The 20,461-nt window shown below is 40.4% G+C and overlaps 1 protein-coding gene across 2 annotated transcripts in view; it reads right to left on the minus strand.

The window, feature by feature from the left end:
* The window catches only part of PHC3 (polyhomeotic homolog 3), a 94,701-nt gene that overhangs the window by 73,612 nt on the left and 628 nt on the right, over positions 1-20,461 (minus strand). For both annotated transcript variants that reach the window (XM_004704088.2, XM_045297395.1), the window contains exons 2-4: positions 17,847-18,012; positions 13,471-13,626; positions 11,481-11,558 (exon numbers count right to left, since the gene is read on the minus strand). In XM_004704088.2, the coding sequence (XP_004704145.1) occupies positions 11,481-11,558; positions 13,471-13,626; positions 17,847-18,012 (400 nt within the window). The remainder of the gene's footprint in view (positions 1-11,480; positions 11,559-13,470; positions 13,627-17,846; positions 18,013-20,461) is intronic.

The following is a 20,461-nucleotide window of genomic DNA, read 5'->3' on the forward strand; positions in this document are numbered from 1 at the left end:
CCACATCCTCTTCTGAATCCGGCCTGAACCTCTTGCAGCTCTCTATCAATATACTGCTGCAACCATTGATGGGTGATCTTCTGCATGTGATATTAATAACACGGTTCTATAATTTGAGCATTCTGTTGAGTCATCTTTCTTTGGAAAGGGTCACAAATGAGGGTCTTTTCCTGTCAGCTGGTCTTCCTGACCCACACAGGGAACTGGAGCTAAATGCCTTTGGGCTAAGCCTTATGGTGGAGTAGTGTGCCCTTTGGGCATTTATCTGTACTCCAAAAAAGAACTCTGTAACATTGTCTGAACAGAGCAGAGACCAAGAGGCTTGGTGGCAGAGGGCCAAGGACCAGAGAGAGGCATGCAAGAGTAGGTACTGATACCTTGAAGTAAAACCCTTATTTTGAAATTGCCCCCACCTAGCCAAGTCACTAATTCCCTAAACCTGTCAAACAGATGTCGTTCCCCACCAGCACCACACGAGTCTTACATTTGTGGTGATGTGACATTTCTTAATATGGCTCTTCTATCCATGTCTCTGTAACTCCCACCAAATGACTGCGCTGAACTTTGGAACTAGGTTGTGTGAAGCACTAATAGAGGGGCCTTGTCAGTGTTGGTTGCCAAAGCCCTGGCTTTAAGAATGAGCCATCTCAGAAGCAGGAACAGAAAAAAGTCACTGTTAAACATGTTTGCGGTTCCTGCTTGAAGTGGCAGAGGCTGAGCCCGGAGGTACCAGAGGCTGTTACACTGGAGACCCTGGGACAAAGCAAAGGAGCCACACCCACAGAGCAGAGGGATTGTGTGGATCAAGTGGAGTGTCAGGTGGGCTTCCTAACCCAGAGGCAGATGTCAAGGAACCATGTGGCTGACATTGGAGAACCAGAGACTTGGCTGCTGGCTGAGGATAGTGTTGTGGACCAATCACTCCATCCTTAATAATTTCTGAACCTGGCTTGTTAACTTCTAGAAAAACCTCCCTTAGACTTGAGTATTTTCTGAGTTCTGTGTGGGCATTGCAATGAACCCAGCAGAAGAACGTCGTGGAAGGAAGGGTTGGTGTTAGAAGATGGTAAAAGAAGGATAAAGGGTGGAGGAACATCTGCCCTTGGGCGCTGTGGAGATGGAGTCTCTTCCTTTTCACTGAAGCCAGAGGATGTCAGATGTGGCCTCTGTGCTGGTTCCTCACGTTATCCAGTCAGCATCTCCACCAAGGGCAGAAGTTTACCAGGAAGCAAACTTATCCCCCAGCGGTGGGGGAAGCCTACCTTGATCCATCTAAAATCATCACTCTAAAATCATCAGCAGAAAATCTAGGCTTTCGAGAAGAAAATCTAGGCTTTCAGCAGCAATGTAAACAATGTTCAAGGTAATATCCACTGAAAAGAAATTGCCCTGAAAATAGGCCAACCTTTTTTCATCTTTTAAGTATCACAGTAGAGACTGAATATATTTCCCTCATAACACAAACATTATCTTATGAAGAAATAACACGTAGAAAACAAGAAAAAGTTATAAGAGCTTAGAAATACAATGAATGAGCTAAAAAAAAAAAAATCAATGAAAGAGTTAAAATAGAAAAAGTCACAGAAATGCTCCCCAACCCAGAGTAAAAAGGTAAAAGCAGAAAATGAATGAAACGATCATCGATCCAGAAGGACCAACATCCAACTAAAGCGCTCTGGAGCAGGAGAGCACAGAAGTAGAAAGAACTTTTTTCTTTTTGTTATCTCACATACATGAACACTCCCACAGCCAAGGACTCAATACCAAGGGCAGAGTAGAACCCTAGTAGACAAGCCTAGGGTTCCCAAGGCTACTAACATCTTTCTCTGCGTAAGTGTCTTTCTCTTGTGGAGTGCTCGGTGAGTTTGAAGGGCCACCCTTTTGGTTAGCAGCTAAGTATTTAAACCACTGCACCACCTCCTTACATGCACACTAAACACTTAGTTTTGAGACTGAGGGAGCCCAGCAAATGTCCTACAGTGAAACCTAGACACAAATTCAAGAAACTCAAAAAGAACTAAAGAAAAATGCCATGCCTAGAAGATTCCACAGAAAGAACAAGTTTCTCAGAGAAGAATGATAATGAGACTGACATCAGCTTTTTGTCTGCAATACTGGTATTTGAGAACAATGGTCTTTGTTTCACATTTCCCACAAAAAGGTACTTTTTTACATTGAATTTATATAGCAATAATAAATAAGGTACAGGGTGGGAATTTCCAGGTCAACAAAGAGTCAAAGCTTATCTTCCATGTGTCCTTAAGCAGGAAGTTGTTTGAAGATACTCCAGCAAAACAAAAAAAACCCTCTTATCATAGTGTCCTTTGATAATTTACTTGTGTATGTCCCCCTCTATATTGATCACTGTTGAATGCTCAGCATTTAACACAGGGCCTGGCAGCTGTAGACACTCTATAAGGGACCTCACCTGCAAGGATAGGAGGCTAATACAGATTCCTGCTCAGGTATGAATCCCTGAAATCAATTTCTGCTGTTTCAGGATCTCAGCCTCATGATGATGAATCCTCTGCTCAGAAAACTCTACTCATTTTTTAGAACTCAGCTTATGTCTCTTAAGAGGTACTGGTGGCATAGTGGTTACACAGTGAGCTGCTAACTGCACGGTCATCAGTTCGAAACCACCAAGTGCTCTAATGGAGAAAGGGTCTTTCTACGCTCTTAAAGAGTAACTGTCTTGGAAACTCCCAGGGAAACCCTGTCCTATAGGGTCACTATGAATCGACCCAACTCAAAGGCAGCCAGTATATCCCATACCCGAAGCGCTCTCCAAATACCAAAGCTCTTTTCTATTCATTTCTATAACCTTTATCACTTGATTATACATGATCATATTTACTAACAATATGATAATTAACTGGTTAACGGATAGGCCTAGGCATGGCTCTTCAAATGGATAGTAATGTCACTGAGGGAAGGAACTTGGACCCAGGCACCTCCAGCACAAGCACAGACATATCTGTTAATTGGCTGCAGGCTTAAACTATTATTCTACAACCTAGTATCAGGCAAGCAGGATATATCCTAATCAAGAATTAATATTATGCATTACATATTCTAGAATTAATATTATACATTACATAGTCTAGTCAATTATTATAACTCCTATCACTCATCATTAGGTAAGGTTTATAATAATTAACCAGAATTCATCAGTTATGATAAGTGGAGAAAAGGCTGAAGTTATCAAGGATTTTTTCTTACTTGGATCCACAATCAATGTTCATGGAAGCAGCAGTCAAGAGATCAAGGGGCATATTACATTAGATAAATCTATCACAAAAGACCACTTTAGAGTATTGAAGAGCAAGAATGTTAATTTGACAACTAAGGTGCACCTGGCCCAAGCCATGGTATCCACTATTGCATCATAAGCATGTAAAAGTTGACACTGAATAAGGAAGACTGTAGAAGAATTGATGCATTTGAGTTGGGGTGCTGGAGAAGAATATCGAAGGTACTATGGACTTCTAAAAGGATAAACTTATCTGTATTGGAAGAAGTATAGTCAGAGTGCTCCTTAGAGGAAAGGATGGCAAGACTTCGTCTTACATACTTTGGGCATGTTGTCAGGAGAGACCAATCCCTAGAGAAGGTCATCAAATGTGACAAAACGGAGGGGCCGAGAAAAAGAGGAAGGTCCTTAACAAGATGGATTGACACAGTGGCTTCATCAATGGGCTCAAGCATAGGAACAATTGTGAGGATGGAGCAGGACTGTGCAGTGTTTTGTTCTGTTGTGCATAGATAGGGTCACCATGGGTTGGAGTTGATTAGATGGCATCTAACAATGACAACCATCCATCATTTAATAAATATTGGTAACATGCCTCCTCTATGACCAAAACTCACTGCCATGGAGTCCACACCAACTCACCATGACCCTGTAGAACTGCCCCTGTGGGTGCCCGTTACTGTTAACAGTTTACGGAGCTGTTAAGAAACCTCGCCTCATCTTTCTCCTGCTCATATATAACAGGCTGTTTCACAGCACATATATACTGCTAAAGAAACCATTAAGGAATCTCAGTTTAACACTAGTCCTCAGAAAAACCACAGGATTTTTTATTTGGCTTGTTTATATTTCATTTCATTTTTTGTGAAAGTTTAAAAGCACATTATGTCCCCATCTGACCGTTTCTTTGCAAACTGTTCGGTGATACTAGTGATATTTTTCAAAGTCAACATTCTCTTTGTGTTCTGGTTGTTTGATTCCAGAACGTTCGTTTTCCTGTCCTGTGGTCTCAACTATGCTTCAGAGTAACTGTGGACCGTTTGGGGTCACAGAGACGGTTTTAAAACTATAGGGCTTTAACACAAATAACAGTTTCTTCAAATATTATCTTAATTCTGAATTCTCTAAGTCTAACAGACCACGGAAGGCTCATCTGAAAGCTTACGAGTAGATCCCAGAGCCCAATCTATTTAACCTTCCCTTGATCCAGCTCTGGGGAGACCTGTGATGAAAAGGCTTTTGTTGTTGTGAGGGGCCATCAGTCGGTTCCGACTCGTCAACAGAACGAAACACTGCACAGTCCTGCGCCCTCCTCACAATCATGGTTGCTTGAGCCCACTGTTGTGACTGTGCCAATCCATCTTGTTGAGGGTGTTCCTTCTTTTGCTGTCCCTAAGAGCCTTTGATGGAGTGGTGGCTAAGCACTGGGCTACAATCCACAAGGTCTGCAGATCAAAACCACCAATCACTCCTTGGGAGAACAGTCTCAGAAACTCACAGAGGCAGTTCTACCTGTCCTATAGAGTTGCTATGAGTTGAAATTGATTCGATGGCAGTGAAGAACAGATAGCTATTGTACCAGCCTTGAGTTCCTTTTCCTGATATGTCCACAAGAAGCTCAAGAAGAAAATGTGTTGAAGGAGACAGTGGCAGCAATTGTACAATTATGCCTGATCTAATTGAATTATGGATTGTTATAATATCTGAGAGCTCCCAATAAAATTATTTTTTAAAATAATAACAACAAAATAAAATGCCCAAAGCCCATGAAACAAAGTCTAACCCTCCTCACTTCTAAGGAGCATCCTGGCAGTACTTCTTCTAAGACAGGTTTGTTCATTCTTTGGGCAGTGCGTAATATATTCAGTAATCTTCATCGTAATTTAAATATATCTATTCTTCTTCAATCTTGCAGAACCATGGTCCAGCTTTCAACGAAGACTAAGTCAACTCATTGGACAACTCAGTTTTAGAGAAGAAAAAAATTGGAGTGCAGGCACCTCTACTCAAGTCACAGAATTAAAGACTAGAATCTAGTCCCTCATCTCCTCCATGCTGCCAAGCTTTTCTCACGAAACACCACAAGTGGTGGTGACACCATCACGTACTCTTGTGAATGAGCAGACGGCACTCCAGTGCGTTTCAATGGCGGTAATCTTAAGGAAGTAGATCGACAAACCTTTCTTACCCGATGCCACAGGATGGATTCCAACTGCCAACCTTTGGGGTAGCAGCCAAGAGCAAACTGTTTGTGCCACCCAGGGACCTATAAAAGATTATAAAACCCTTGGGTTTTACTTGGTTTGAGCTGTGACGCTAATAGTGAGCTGTTTGAGTGGAAAAGTTACATGAGCTGACATTAACTTAACTGCAAAGTTAAGAACTGACGATAAAGGGGAAAGGCAGAAGCAGAGTACAATAATACAGGTAGCCCCCCATTAACGATGAACTGCTTAGAATTATGCAAGTTGTAATCATACAATTTAGACAATTAGATCATTACAACATTATAAATTACATGTGGGGTGGCTGTGAATCAGAACTGCCGCAATAGCAACAGGTTTGTGATTCATAACCGCCTGTAAAATACTAAGTCTAAATCAGGATCCCAGTGACTTTCTAAGTCATCTCTGAACTACACTGCCCCCCTCCACCCTGAACTACACCCCTCCACTCCAGCCACAAGGCCTCTTTTCTGTGCATTCAACAGGCTGCCTCCCTCCCTCACCCTCCTTCAAATGCTATCTCTCATCAGAAAGGCCCCCCTGGCCACTCTATCTAAAATAGTGCCTGTCCCACCTGGCTGGCTTGTTTTGTTTCTCTACATAGCACTGATCACTTCAGACATATTATATAGCTGTTCTGTCTGTGCCTTCCCAGCTCCAAGCAGCCGGAGTTTTGTCTGTTGTGTTCTATCTCCAGCATATAGAAGAATGTCAGCCACACAATGAATACTCAGTATTATTTGCTGAATGGATGACTAAATGTATAAAACTGAGTTAGACTTCAAAAGCCCATCTTGTGTAGCACCGTAACTAAAAAGCTCTCAAAAGCAAGATTTTTCTCTTTTTGGCAGAACAATACTATGAATTACAGTCAAAACATCTGGGATTAGGGTAGATTCCAGCCCCCCCCCGCCAAAAAAAAGGAAGGGAATGAGGTCAGGCAGCCCCCGAGTTATTTAGAGATTTAAACAATTGCAATTTCTAGCCACATAATCCATGCCAGCTGAAAATGCCCAAGGCTTAGAAGAGGAAGCATATTTAGAATATAACACTTAAAGAAATAAAATGAACACAGGCTTATCTATTTACATCTATGAAGAAAAATATATAAAAAGCCCTTGTTGTGCTGTATGTTAGGCACCGGACTGCTAACAGCAAGGCGGGCAATTCCGGCAGCCACTCTGGGTGGAAGACGAGGCTGCCTGCTCCTGTGACCATGTGCGGTCTGGGAGACACAGTGAGGGTCCCTCTGAGTTGGAACCAACTCAAAAGCAGTGGATTTGGGGTTTTGTGCTGTTTACACTATTTTGTTGTTCAATATGAGAAAATTTAATAAAGTAAATGGTTGCTTTTTCATTGTGAATTAGGTTGGGGGTTTAAATAGAAAATGAATACAGGTTTTTAAAAAAACAGAAAGCTTTACATAAAATTTGTCAGGGCCAACAGGACTGCAGTGTCACTTTTAAACTATACATCTGTGCCATCTACCAGACAATACTAACTGAGGCAATCTACAGATTCACAAAATAACTCTCCAACCTCCTTTCTCAGAAATAACTATGGATTATACTTCATTTTGTATCATGATGGATTTTTCCCCCGTTCATAATCAGGCAACCTATAGATACAACTTTTTAGGACAAAAGTTAAATAAGAGGAGTTGTTTCCAGGAAGATGAAATACTTATTTTTCCCTATTCCTCATTTTAAATATAACTAAAAGCCCTGAGTGCTTACATATAAACATGAAACTCCAAAAGGCAGAGAGCAGAGGCAGACCAGCCAGAGACCTGAGGCCCAACGACAGCACGGGGGTGAGTTCCCTGGTTCACATCACCCAGACTTACAGGAGGAGCCAGTAACCCAAAACATCAATGTGCACAGCCAGAAGCCACTCCAAAACAAGAACTCATTCTTTCTGGCAAAAAGGCCCAGGAAAGAGGGCAGCCTGGCAAGACAAAAAACTTTTACACAATAATTGTTCTTTTTTCAAAAAAATAATTGTTCTATTCCAGCCAAACACCCCAAGAAGAAAAAAAAAAAGGTGGCTCCTCCCCTACCAGCAGAATTCCTGAGTTCCTGTGGAGAGTCTGGATTTCCACCCTGACCAGACTGTAAGGACATATTCCACTCCCCGCAGTGCCTGGACTAAGTCCATGTCAGAGTAGGCCAAGTAGTGAACTTCATCTCATTCTCATCTACACCCATCTCTTCCCTCCACTCCAATTTATCGGTGGGGCCACAGAGGCCTAGGGAGGAGCCAGAACTGCCACCAGGAGCAGTCAGGAAGAAAACCTTCTCAGGGATAAGCAGAGGCCAAATAGGAAAACTGAACTTCTCCCGAAACTGACAGTAAAGTGGCACACCTCCCCTTCCCTGAAGCAGCAGCAGCACTTGGCTAAAGCAAATGTTTAAAAAATAGCCCCAATCTTATAACATAAGACTCAAAATGCCCACCCAGGCTTCATTTGAAAACCACTAGGGTTTGGCTGCAGCAGTTTTTAATTGATTTGGATCAGGGCTTTGACAGACTTCATTCTGGTTCACTGAGATAGCTGCCTTTCCACTCCACATGTAATGAATCAGAACTCACAGTTTAGCAAGAGTCCTAGGTGATGCTTATGTATATATAAGAATCGCCGAGGATATTGTTAAAAATACAGGTTTCAATTCAGTGTATCTGGAGTAAAAGTGCAAATTCTCAGCAGAGGGACAAACAGGAATGCACTCGTTCAAAGGCTTGGTTTTTTATTTCACTATAGTCAATCAAAGTTAACTAAATGCTAACCCCACTCAGATGAGATAATGAAGATACCATTCTAAAGGCTCAGTTCTAATTCGTTTCAGAGACAATCAGTCAGTCACCACCCTCACTATTGATATAAGCCTAGGATTAGTACTGCTGTTCTAATGAGAAGACAGGGGACATGCTGGCACCCACTAGCTGCCTATACAGTCACTAACAATAGTCTCCTTCACATACTGCATAGTTCCCCCAGATTGTACAACAAATTCTTCGCTTCATAACATTCCTACCAGGCTAGGTAGTGACCTGACGAGCAGGAGCCATATTCCCTCCTGGAGGTTGTCCCCTTGCCCACAGGTTTCACTGTCATCAGGAAAGCCACCTCAAAATAACCCAAACTCTGAAACCCACTGGACTGCACCTGAGGGCTCATTATGATCACTGAGATTTCGGCTGACATGTTCTATCCTCTTTGGGATGTCCATCCAGATTTACCGAACTACACTGGACATCATCATTTGGCTGCTATGCAACCTACCTGAATAGTAGTTAACACAAACACACAAAATAGAAAAGGAATCTCTTTTTTCTAGGCAGCTCCTCTCAAGTAAGATGACCTGGTGGAAAGGCTGGGGGTTCAAACACATAATCTACGAGGCAGGAGAAAGAAGTGGTGATCTGCTTCTGTCGAGATTCAGAGCCTTGGAAATGCAGCAGAGCAGGCCGACTCGGTGCTGTTGGTGGCTAGGAGTGGAAACCAACTCAGCAGCAATGGGTCTGCTCTTGTTTCCCCCACTTACTTCCCTTTCCCCAGCAGCCAGTCACAGGGTCTACTACTCTGATGAGGCAAGGCTGTCTGGCTTATGCCAGTAACACTAACGAAGTCATAAAAAGCAAGCGTAATTATTGGAATTGTCATTTCTGTGAATGTTGCAGACCGAGGAAAACGGTATAAAAGTATACCTTTCATTGTGAAAAAAATATATATGAGGACCATCAAAAGTTGGTCTAAAATTCCATTATCTTTCAATTCCAATTTCCCGCCACTTTTCAGAAGCCCCTTCATACATGACATGCATTTATATTTTACTTCTGAGTATCACCAAATAAAGAATGTCTGTAAACTTTTCAACAAGACCACGAAAATGTCTGCCAGTCTATCCCTTGACTAACAATGTATTAATTAAAGCCATAGCTGATATTCACATATTAATGCTCTAGTATTGATGGTACAGGCTAGCCAGCATTACTTAAGTTTTTAATTGTCTTTGGTCTAACATCATTAAGTCATAAGTAATTTCTTTTTAAACTAATTTTGCCTATACTTCAGGATATTATCATACCAAAAGAGAATTTTCTTAATTAAAAATGTCAGGCTGCATTAGTAGGCCACTGGAGATCCCCTTGCAGAGAAGTCTCGGGGAGGAGATGAGCCAGTCAGGGTGCGATCTAACAACGATGAGAAATACAACTTTCCTCTAGTTCCTAAATGTTTCTTCCCCGCTCCCACTACCATGACTCGAGTCTGGCTAGACCAGAGGATGTACACTGGTACAGATAGGAACTGAAAATAAAGGGAATCCAGGACGGATGAGCCCTACAGGACCAGTGATGTGAGTGGCGAAACAGGGAGGGTAAAGGGAGAATGGGTAGGAAAGAGGGAACCGATTACAAGGAACTATATGTGACCTCCTCCCTGGGGGACAGACAACGGAAAAGTGGGTGAAGGGAGACGTCGGACAGGGCAAGATATGACAAAATACCAATTCATAAACTATCAAGGGCTCATGAGGGAGGGGGGAGGGGGGAGGGAGGGGAAAAATGAGGACCTAATGTCGGGGGTTTAAGTGGAGAGAAAATGTTTTGAGAATGATGTACAAATGCGCTTTACACAATTGATGTGTGTATGGATTGCGATAACAGTTGTATGAGCCCCTAATAAAATGTTTTAAAAAAAAAAATGTCAGGCAGTGAGCCATAAATATAGCTACTTGCTGACCACAGCATGTACTGAGTCAGCCAAGATTATACTTTCAGATAAAGAAACAATACAAGCTCATCTTCAAGTCTTTAACCGACCTACAAAGTATAATCTGTTAAAGTCAGGTTCATAAAATATTAAAAATATTACCATCCTAGAAAAGAAAAAGATTGCCGGACAGAGCAGTACTGGGATAAGCCCATGCCTCTCAACTGCGGTGACTCTGTCCCCAGGAGACATTCTGCAGCAGCTGGAGACATTTTGGTTGTCTCAGAGAGGAAAGGAAAAAGGCTAGAATCTACTAGCATTTAATAGGTAGAAGGCAAGAATATAGCTAAGTATGTATCATGTAGTGCAACATAGGATGATCAGGTGTAAAATGTCAAAATGATAATACCATGAAACTTTCCACAATGATGCAACTTGAATATGAACAGCACTATACCAATGTTAAATTTCCTGATCATTTCCCTGTGATTCCTTAACAGGACTTTGTTTCTAAGAATACATATCAAAGTATCTAAGATATACAGCTTGTGTCAACTTACCTGCAAATGATTCAGAGAAATTTTTAAAAAACTAAAAAAAACTATACAGATTCTTTTGTTACTTCTGCAATTTGAAGTTACATCAAAATAACAGTATTTTTTTTTACTATTCCTATATAAATAAATATAGTATTTACTTACTATACCACGCCTGCAACTGTCTACCAACTGGGCAACTTTTCCAGTATATCTATGTAATTTGGGAAAACAACTTTAATTCCTCCCCCAAATTATGTCACATTATCTCCGGTAGTTATTTTAAAATTTGGCTGAGCTAACCCACATAAGCTAAAAAGTATAATTTCTAAAATATGAACTGCATAGACAAAGCTAGAAATATGCAGATGTCTTCCAAAGACATGACATATTTTCAGATATCACAGAAAGAACATAGCCTAAAATCCTTGCATTATTAGGTATTTCAGGCTTTCCAGACATACTGAAAATTTAAATCATTTAGAATCACATAAGATCTGAACATTGTAAAAAAAGAACATAGTGAAAAAAATTAAAAATACAAATAGGTTTTTTGAGATTCAGATTTTCAGAAGTTCAACATTAGCTATGAGTTTTAAAAACTTATCATTCCTATGTCTTGAATAAGAGGACTCATTACTTGAGTAGCAATCAACAAATATACAATAACAGCTTCATAAATATCATCAATTGCTTATTTTGGGGTAATGCTAATTTAAAATTTTTAATTAAAAAAAATTTAGAGCACTTACAGATGTCTGAGACATACTTGACTGTTGTGTGACACTTCCTGTGGGAGAAGTAGGTGGTCTTCCACTGGACAAACTTGCCTAAAATAAAAAGACCTTCATAAGACTTGGTCTACAAAAACCTGAAGTTTAAAGCTTTTCGGTACCAGGGTAACACAAAATCAGAACAATTGAAAATACCACATATGAACCAATTCAGTTTATGGTAAACATGACCTAAACTTTGGTTAAACAGATTTTCAAAAAAGAAAAATTGAGTGGGGAAAACAGATGACCAAAATACTTTTCTTTTCTTTGGCTGTACCCATTGTCAATTCCACTCCACAGGCTTGTCATCTACAGGTCTTTGAAAAGTCACCCCTCCATCAATATGAAAAAGAAACCGGAGCTATGTGAAGTGCCAATAGGTTTCAGTTTCCTATCCTGTACTGCAAACAGGATGCTATTTACAATCACACTATCAAGAAGAAGCAACAGCTCATCACCTATTGATTACTGAAATAAGCCTTTTTCAGGACAAGTCTCTAGAAACCCGAGATTAATCTACAGAGGAGATTTAGGATTGACTCTCACTTATAGTTTTATTTAAATGGCAATACAACATTTAATGATTTTTAAAATTATAATCATAAAACCACCATTATCAGTTAAAAATAGTATAATTCAATTTTAGAAAGGTCCGTATACGCATTTGTAAGTAAAAACGTTCTGCTTGATAACTATTTGTCTCTACTCATGAGGAGCAAAGAGGAAGAAGAAAACCAAAAACCCAGATTAGAAAGTAGTTGATCAAACTAAGTCTTAAAACGATGGCCTCCTCTTATCCTGAGACCAAAAGAACCAACCATTCTGATCAGGGCAACAGGAAAAGGACCTTGATAGATGGGGAGGAAAAAACGTAAAATAGAACTCAAGAAATTAAAAAGTACAAATTTAGTAGACCAATTGAGACCAAAGACCTTCTCAGACCATCCCCTGAGAGACTCTTTCCACTTTAAATCAAAATGATGGCTTGCCGTCACCTTTTAACCTAAGGAACAGATTGACTAAAAAGACCCAAAAGAAAGAACACCAGCCATGAGTGATGAGCGTCTTTTAAAAATCATTTGTCTGAGATTAAATGGTCAAAATCACTCTAAAGCAAAGATGAGAAGGAAAGGAAGCAGGGAACCTTGAGAGTACTGGAAATGGTACAAGAGGAACAACGCAGGAAGACAACAGCACATTGTGAGAAATGTAACCACTACTACTGAATAATCTGTGCTGAATCTAATTGCCGTGTAATCTTTCACTTTAAGCACAATCAATTTTTTTCTTCCCCCTGGAGAAATACATTTTCAATGGAGTCCTTGAGTGGCACAAACCATTAAGGGGTCAACTAGCCACTAGCCCAAAGGCTGGCATTTCAAGCTCACTCAGAGGCACCTCGAAGTAGGTTAGATGCTCTCCTTGTCAAAGGTCGTAGCCTTGAAATCCCTGTGGGGCAGTACTATGCCGCCAACATGAGGAGGTCATGAACTGGAATGAATTCAATGGCAACTAAGGACAACATATTAAACCAATAGAATGCCCACCATGTAAAAGTGGAAAACCACAGTGGGGACAGAAAGGAACATCTCTTCTTGCCTCTTATATACCACTGTGTTATTTTAATGAGTGAAAATAATTTACATAATCAAACTTTTTAATTCAAATATAAGTATCATTCATGTAACCTTGACTTTTTACTATTGCTCCTAGAATTTTATACACAACCCTATGCCATCAGCACATTTCCACAGTGCAGATAAAAAGTAGTGGGGTCAACGCTAGCAACAGAGTAAATTATACATTATTATTTTTTTCCTAATTAATTTCTCTCTGACAGCCTATTAATTCTTTTCCTTAAGGAAAACGAATCACAGGATCTCTGTGAACTCTGGAATCATATGTTTATTTTCCATTGTCATCTGCAGATAGCTTAAGCTAAGGTCTGCATCTCTGTGAGTCTCACCTGAACAGCTGCAAGGCTTTGAAGCTGGGAGCTGCTTAAATGCTGCTGCTGAAGAGCTGCTGTGTGCAGCATCAAGTGCTGCTGTTGAGCTGCGTACATCTGCTGAAGGTACTGAGCAGCTGAGCTGGGGGGGCGGTGCAAAGCCTGTTGAATTACCTGTGATAAGCCAATTGAACCATTGTCAAACCAGCATCTTAACCTTAATCTTCACCATAAAAATCAAGCATAACAAAAGGTGGTGGTTTGAAATTCCACTCCATTGGTAATACTCCTTGTCACTTAGCTCGTGAACATAGGTCTCTCCTGATTCTATATCCCTGCATTCACTAATTTACTCAAATTAAAATGATGTACTATGGGCATTTTGAAAAATGGCCAGTGAACAATTGAAAAGAGGTTCAATCACAGTTGTAGTCAAGTGAAAGCAAGACACTATTTCCCAATTTTCAGATGGCTACAACGTTAAAACAACTACTACCTGGGGAAACAGGTACTCTCCTACACTGTTGTTAAGAATGTAGATTGGTGTAACCTTTGGTAGAGCTTGGAAGAATTCAGGGCTTGGATCCACTGCAAACAGTACTGTAGATTAGAACTGCCCAGTGTGGGAGCCATTGTCCACATGTATCTACTGAGCACTTAACATGTGGCTAATATAATTAAGAAATTAAACTTTTATTTTATAAAATTTTAATTCATTTTCATGTAGACAGCCACATACAGTTAGTGGCTATGATATTGGGCACTGCAGATCAAGATCTGTATTTATTAACGAAAAGAAGTACCCAAATAAATCAATAGATGAAAAAAAATAGGTTAGCAGTGTATGGAGTAAGATTCCATTTTAATATTAAAATATTTGAAGACTATTCAGGAAAGCAAGAAAAGACAACCAAAAGAGGCTAGATTAGAGGTTATTTTTACCTCTTGGTTTGAACTTTTCTATTAATGTCTGAGACTCTTAAAATGAGTGGATGGCATATTAATAATGATATAAAATTGTAAAGCTAATTCTTACTTACTAATTATTTTTTAAATGATTTTACAGTCTCAGATTCCTTGCTTCAATAATCTCAAGACAGCAACTATTCTTTCTAAAGAAATATTCCTGAAGAAGTGCTAATTACTGAATTTATTAGTAAATAGTAAAATCTGAGCCTGAAAGTTCATGGAGAAAATCAAGTATTCTACTAACAGAAAACGTCCCTATTGGTCCAAAGGCAGACTGTTCCAGTCCTCTACAAGGGCATCCCCATGTCCTCTCATACCCAACTTAGACTCAGAACCCTAACCTTCTTCTCACACCGGAGAATCCCAGTAAGTTTTCAAAGACCCCAGGGAATGAAGAAGTGAACATAATTTTACACCATGTGAGGATGTAAGTCAGGACATCTTGAACTGGAACGCCTAATTCCCTTTATTCAAATTAAAGAAAAACATTTCCTGCGTTAGTTTACTTTCATGTTGTCATAGCTCATTTTTCTCTGCAACTACAGTCTGCTAAGCTTGCTACAAACTCCTGTCACAAAAATCAATGGAGGTTTTTGACCCCTGGTTGCAAGGGACTACAGGCCAGCCTTAAGTGACAGAGAATTACAATGGTAGGCCTTTTGGGTCAGGTAAATCTATACATATTCTTGTAATTCCATAACATTCTAAAGTCAAACTGAAATAATCATCTACTTGACACACATTTTTCTTGATGTTACAGTTTTTTCTGTCGTCAGTGTAGTCTTTCAGTAGCATTCACTGCTCCACTCACAGGAGCAACGTTCCTCAAGTACAAATTAAAGGTACAGCACGTTGTCCTTACTTTGTGCCTCTGAACAATGAGAAAGCAGAGAAAGTTGAGAATTCAAAGGACTGAAAACAAAAGCTAGAAGATAAAAGAACTACTTAAGTAATTCAATAAATATTGACTTGGTGGCATTTTCAAGAAAGCAATTCTATGATCTCATAGGAACTAGAGTTCATTCTATTTGTGAAATATATCTTTTATCTACGCCGATCCAGAAAAACTTTATTTTTTGCTAGCACATCCAGCTTAAGAAAAAAAATCTGAAAGAGGGCATATTAAAATACCACATCATGTATATGCTCAAAGATCTGAGAAAAGTGAAGGATATTAGCAGCATACGCTGCATTTCAGCTTGAATTTCTGCTGACCTGGCTGGGTTTCCAACAGCTCTGCCTCCACCCTGCAGAACCTTCGCGGCATTTGGTGCAAACCCATGGGGCAGAGAAACAGAATACTGGGACAGGCCCTCTCAAAAGTAGGGTGGCATTATATAGCACACGGGTGAGTTGTTTTCAGGGTAAATACAATTTTGAAGATTCTATAGAACGCAGGTATAACGAAAAGAAGAAAAGTGATTGAGGGTACAAATTCTGGAGTCCAGGAATATAGTAGCTATGGGAGTCTGGGACAGTTATTTAGTGTCGTAGTTATCTAGTGCTGCTCTATTGACACACTCTCAAGTGGGAGGATTTAACAAGTGGAACTTTTTCATAGGAGGCTAGCAGTCTGAATTCAGGGTGCCAGCCCTAGGGGAAGGCTTTCTCCTCTGTCAGTTCAAGACAAAGGATCTTGTCCCTTCTACTCCTGTGTAGTTTTTATGTAAATCTTCCTAGATCATTTGCATTTAATCTCTTTTCAAAAGAAACAGACTCAAGATACGCCCTATACAAAATAACTTTGCTTCACTACATCAAAAGACAGTCCCTTCCCAAATGAGATTATATCTACACAGGCACTGAGGTTCAGATTTACAACACATTTGTGGGGAAGGGGAGGGTGTATATAATTCAATAACACTTAGCCTATTTTACAAAGGAGACCTGGTACCATACGGGGTTAAGAGTTGAACAGCTAACTGTAAGGTCAGTAGTTCATACCACCAGTCAGTCCCTCCTCAGAGAGGAGGCTCTGTGCTACCATAAAAATTTACAATCTTAGAAACACAAAGGAGAAGTTCTACTCTGTCCGACAGAATCGCTATGCGTAAAAAACTACTTGATGTGGGCTTGTTTGGTGGGTATAAATAGGAGATATGGGGCAATCTGTCTCCCAGGGACCCTGTCTCCCAGGGTCACTATCAGTTGGATCAATTTGATGGTAATAAGTTTTGACAAGTGTGGTAAGGATTAACTGAGGTCATCTAACGTGAAGCACTTATAAAATGATTGGCAATTATTCAATAAATAATAGCTATTACTATTATTATTAATTAGGTATTTCATATACCCACCTTTGGATACTTCATTTAATGCTCATAAAGAATTAATGAATCAGATGGGCTCATCATTTTGCAGGTCCCCAAGATTCTGGGAGCCTTTGTGGTGTAGTGGTTATGAGTTGGGCTGCTAACCACAAGGTCAGCAGATCGAAACCACCTCTGAGGAAGAAAGACTGGGCTTTCTCCACCATAAAGAGTTATAGCCTCAGAAAACTCGCAAGGGCGTTTCTAGTCCATCCTATTGGGTCGCCGAGTCTGCCTCGACTGGATGGTATGTTTGGTTTGGTCTAAGACTCAAGGAGATTATGCCTCTCACCTGCGGCTGCATCCCCACTGTCCAAGATTTGATTCCAACTCACAGAGACTCCATACAGGGTTTCTGAGGATATATATATTTTCGGGAGCAGTTCACTTCCTCTTTCTCTCATGGAGCAACTCATGGTTTTGAACCACCAACCCTGCAATTAGCAACCCAATGCCTCCCCAACAGTGCCACCAGGGCTCCTTTAAGGCTACATAGCTGCTGACATCCCAACAAAGGGCATCTCAGACAGTGATGCCCAGTTTCTTTAGATAGTTCCATATTGCCTCAACTTCCATCATTACCAAGGCTAACTACATAAACTTCTTTCTCAACTAAATGAAAAGACTTAGATTTGCAAGTGAAGTATTCTCTCTCCTTCTGCCCCTAAGAACATTGAGGCTAAAATTAATCTCTTAATGCATCTAAAAAGATATCCCCAAACCTATACTTTGGATTCAAATATGTGTTCCTACAATAGTCCATAAAAACCTAGGGCCACAATGTATGTTGGCTAAATGTTCCCATATTCGAGCAGCACCTAGTAACCTTCCATGCAGAATGTTCCTCATGCCCAGTCTATATATGCTACATGCCAATTCAGCAGTCTGATTAGCAAGCACTGACAGCACTGTGATTAAACAATTGGCTGCTAAATCAAAGGATTGCCATGCTACAGGAAAAAGATGTGACAGCCAGTTTCTGTAAATATTATAGCCTTGGGGACACTATGGGGCAGTTCCACTCTGTCCTACCAGGTCACTATGACTCAGAAATGATGGTGGCAGATGGGGTGGCAGCAAAAGGTCTTACCCTACCCATCTTTACAGCTGACCTACCTGTACAGCATGTCGGTCCGAGCCACTGTAGACAGATATCTGTGGTTGCTGCATTCGAGAAGAGGACGTGGTAATGGTCGTGGTGGTAGTGCTACTGGCTGTTGTTGACACAGAAGATGCTCCAGGATTTGGTTCACTATCCATAGCGGCACTGTGGTCCTTAAATCTGGCAGATAACACAAAGAGTTTGTATTGGTATCTTATGATTTTTATAGACCAATTGTTCCAAAGAAATTATCAGCAATACTCATAAGGAGATGAGGAGCTGCTGTCAGGGGTTTAAGTGAGAGCAAATGTTTTGAGAATGATGAGGGCAATTAATGTACAGGTGTGCTTTACACAATTGATGTATGTATGGATTGTGGTAAGAGTTGTATGTGCCCCCAATAAAATGATTGAAAAAAAAAAGGAGATCCTCATTCAGACACACATAGCACACACCTACCATAAACACTTGGCAGGAAAAAGCACTCCACATATATTTAGCATATTTAATAACTTAATACCTAAAAATCTTCAAATGATAATTCAGGGTAGATAACGCAGATAAATACTGACCTAAAGTTTATCTTAAAGCACTTACTGATAAGTACCAAAGTATGGGTCAGTATAGATAACACAACAATATGAATACAAAAAACCCCCCACAATGGGGGCAATAAGCAACAACATGAAAAAGAGAATAAAGACTGAAGTTATGGAGGGTTTCATTTTACTTAGATCCACAAAATGGAAGCAGTAGTCAAAAAAACAAATAAATAGCATTGGCCAAATATGCTACCCAAGAATATATCATGGAATGCCTGAAGAACAAATAAACCTGTCTTGGAAGAAGTACAGCCAGAATGCCCCTTAGAAGCAAGGATGTCTCCAGTACTTTGGGCATGTTCTCGGGCAGCACCGATCCCTGAAAAAGCGCATCATGCTTGGTAAAGGAGAGGGTCGGTGAAAAAGGGGAAGGGTCTCAATGAGATGAAGTGACACAGCAGTTGCAACAATGAGCTCAACTTTCCAGCAAGGGCGATCAGGATGGCGCAGACTCGCAGTGTTTCACTCTGCTGTACATACACGGTTACTCTAAGTGAGAGCCCACCTGATGGCACCAACCACAAAAAAACCTATCTTGGCATGAAGGGAAGAAGTTGAGGATTCTGAAACCAAAAGAGTTGACGAAAAACTACTAAACTACCTGGGGTAATCAAACATTTTACACCAGGGTACCTTACAAGTATTTCTTGACATTCTTATAGCCATATCCATTGCAAATTAAAATCATTCCTAGCTCTACACTAAGAGAACGCCTAAGGACTTGTACTAATTAGCTTAGTTTCGGTTACTACATCTATTTTGCTTAAAACATTACTTCTATATTTTTATTAATCCCACTGGCTTTTCCCCTGATGAGTCCATTACTGTCCTTACCACATAGAATAACTCTGGTTTATACTTATGAGCAGATTACTCTGGGTAAATGGGGGAAATGAGGAGCAACTGACAGCAACTTTTCACATTATCCCAAGTTTTATAAAGAATTGCTCCACATTTTTAAGACAGCATTATCATTCCCCTCATGCGTCGACAGTAAAGCGTATTTTTCAATCAAACTCTCTGATTATTCCCCTCCCAATGGTACTGTCTCACTTCACTCCGGTTGTAGCACAAAATTGTGTTAAATGTACAATTTATTAAACTCAAACTTTTTACGCCAATTCTGCAGCCCTCGATGGGGTTAGACCCTAGAACTAAAATATTTTTGTAGCGTCTGAAATGCACGGCAAAGGTTAAAAGCAAACTTGAGATTATACTGCTTTAGTGTCTTATCTGTCTTTTCTGACTCGTCTTCTGGGAAACAGAAATCGGACCCACCTCACATTAGTAGCACTGACAAGAATGCAACAAGAACACGTCCTGTTTCACAGAAAGACAAAAGGCATTTGGCATTAATTGTGTAGGTAAACACTCATCCCATATGTACAAATTTTCTTTGTCCTTTATATCATATGTGTAAGGAGGCTGTACATGCTTTTAAAGGAACCAAGGTAAAAACACTGGATTCAATACGGCGGGAAGAAAACTTAATGGAGAGAGGTCAACTTCTAACTCTGTAAATTAGTAAATTACTTATATATCTTTCGCCACGGATTTTCACACTATCTTCCAACCAACAAGTCATATTATCATATAGTCATTGCTCAACATCACACAGTATTAGTAGTAGAGAAGGTAAAGTTTTGACCAAACTACTGCGCGTCCTAACACTTCTGCACCCTGATACCACTTAGGGGCCACAAGCCAGTTGGAAGTCGGGTTCTTTTGGAGTGCTGATCCGGTTCGAACCCAAACCCTATGGGAAGCGGTTGGCACTACAAACTATAAATGGTCACCGAGCATCCAAATTTTAGACACAAGGTCTATGCATCGGTGGGTCAAAATGACCAAATAAATCATCGCATTGCATTCGAAGGCCTGACACAAAAGAACAATTTTGGTGCACTCGGCCGTCTGGACACGGTCGATGCCTGCACAATACGGCCGGCGGCTCTGGGGCACCCGAGGCCTACCAGGAAGCAGTAAGTTTGGGAGTCGCTAAGCGAGCATACCATCACACCGCCACA

Source organism: Echinops telfairi, unplaced genomic scaffold (assembly GCF_000313985.2).
Source record: "Echinops telfairi isolate 266 unplaced genomic scaffold, ASM31398v2 ScPeMD7_7420;HRSCAF=8458, whole genome shotgun sequence".
In the NCBI taxonomy this organism is placed as follows: Eukaryota; Metazoa; Chordata; class Mammalia; order Afrosoricida; family Tenrecidae; genus Echinops; species Echinops telfairi.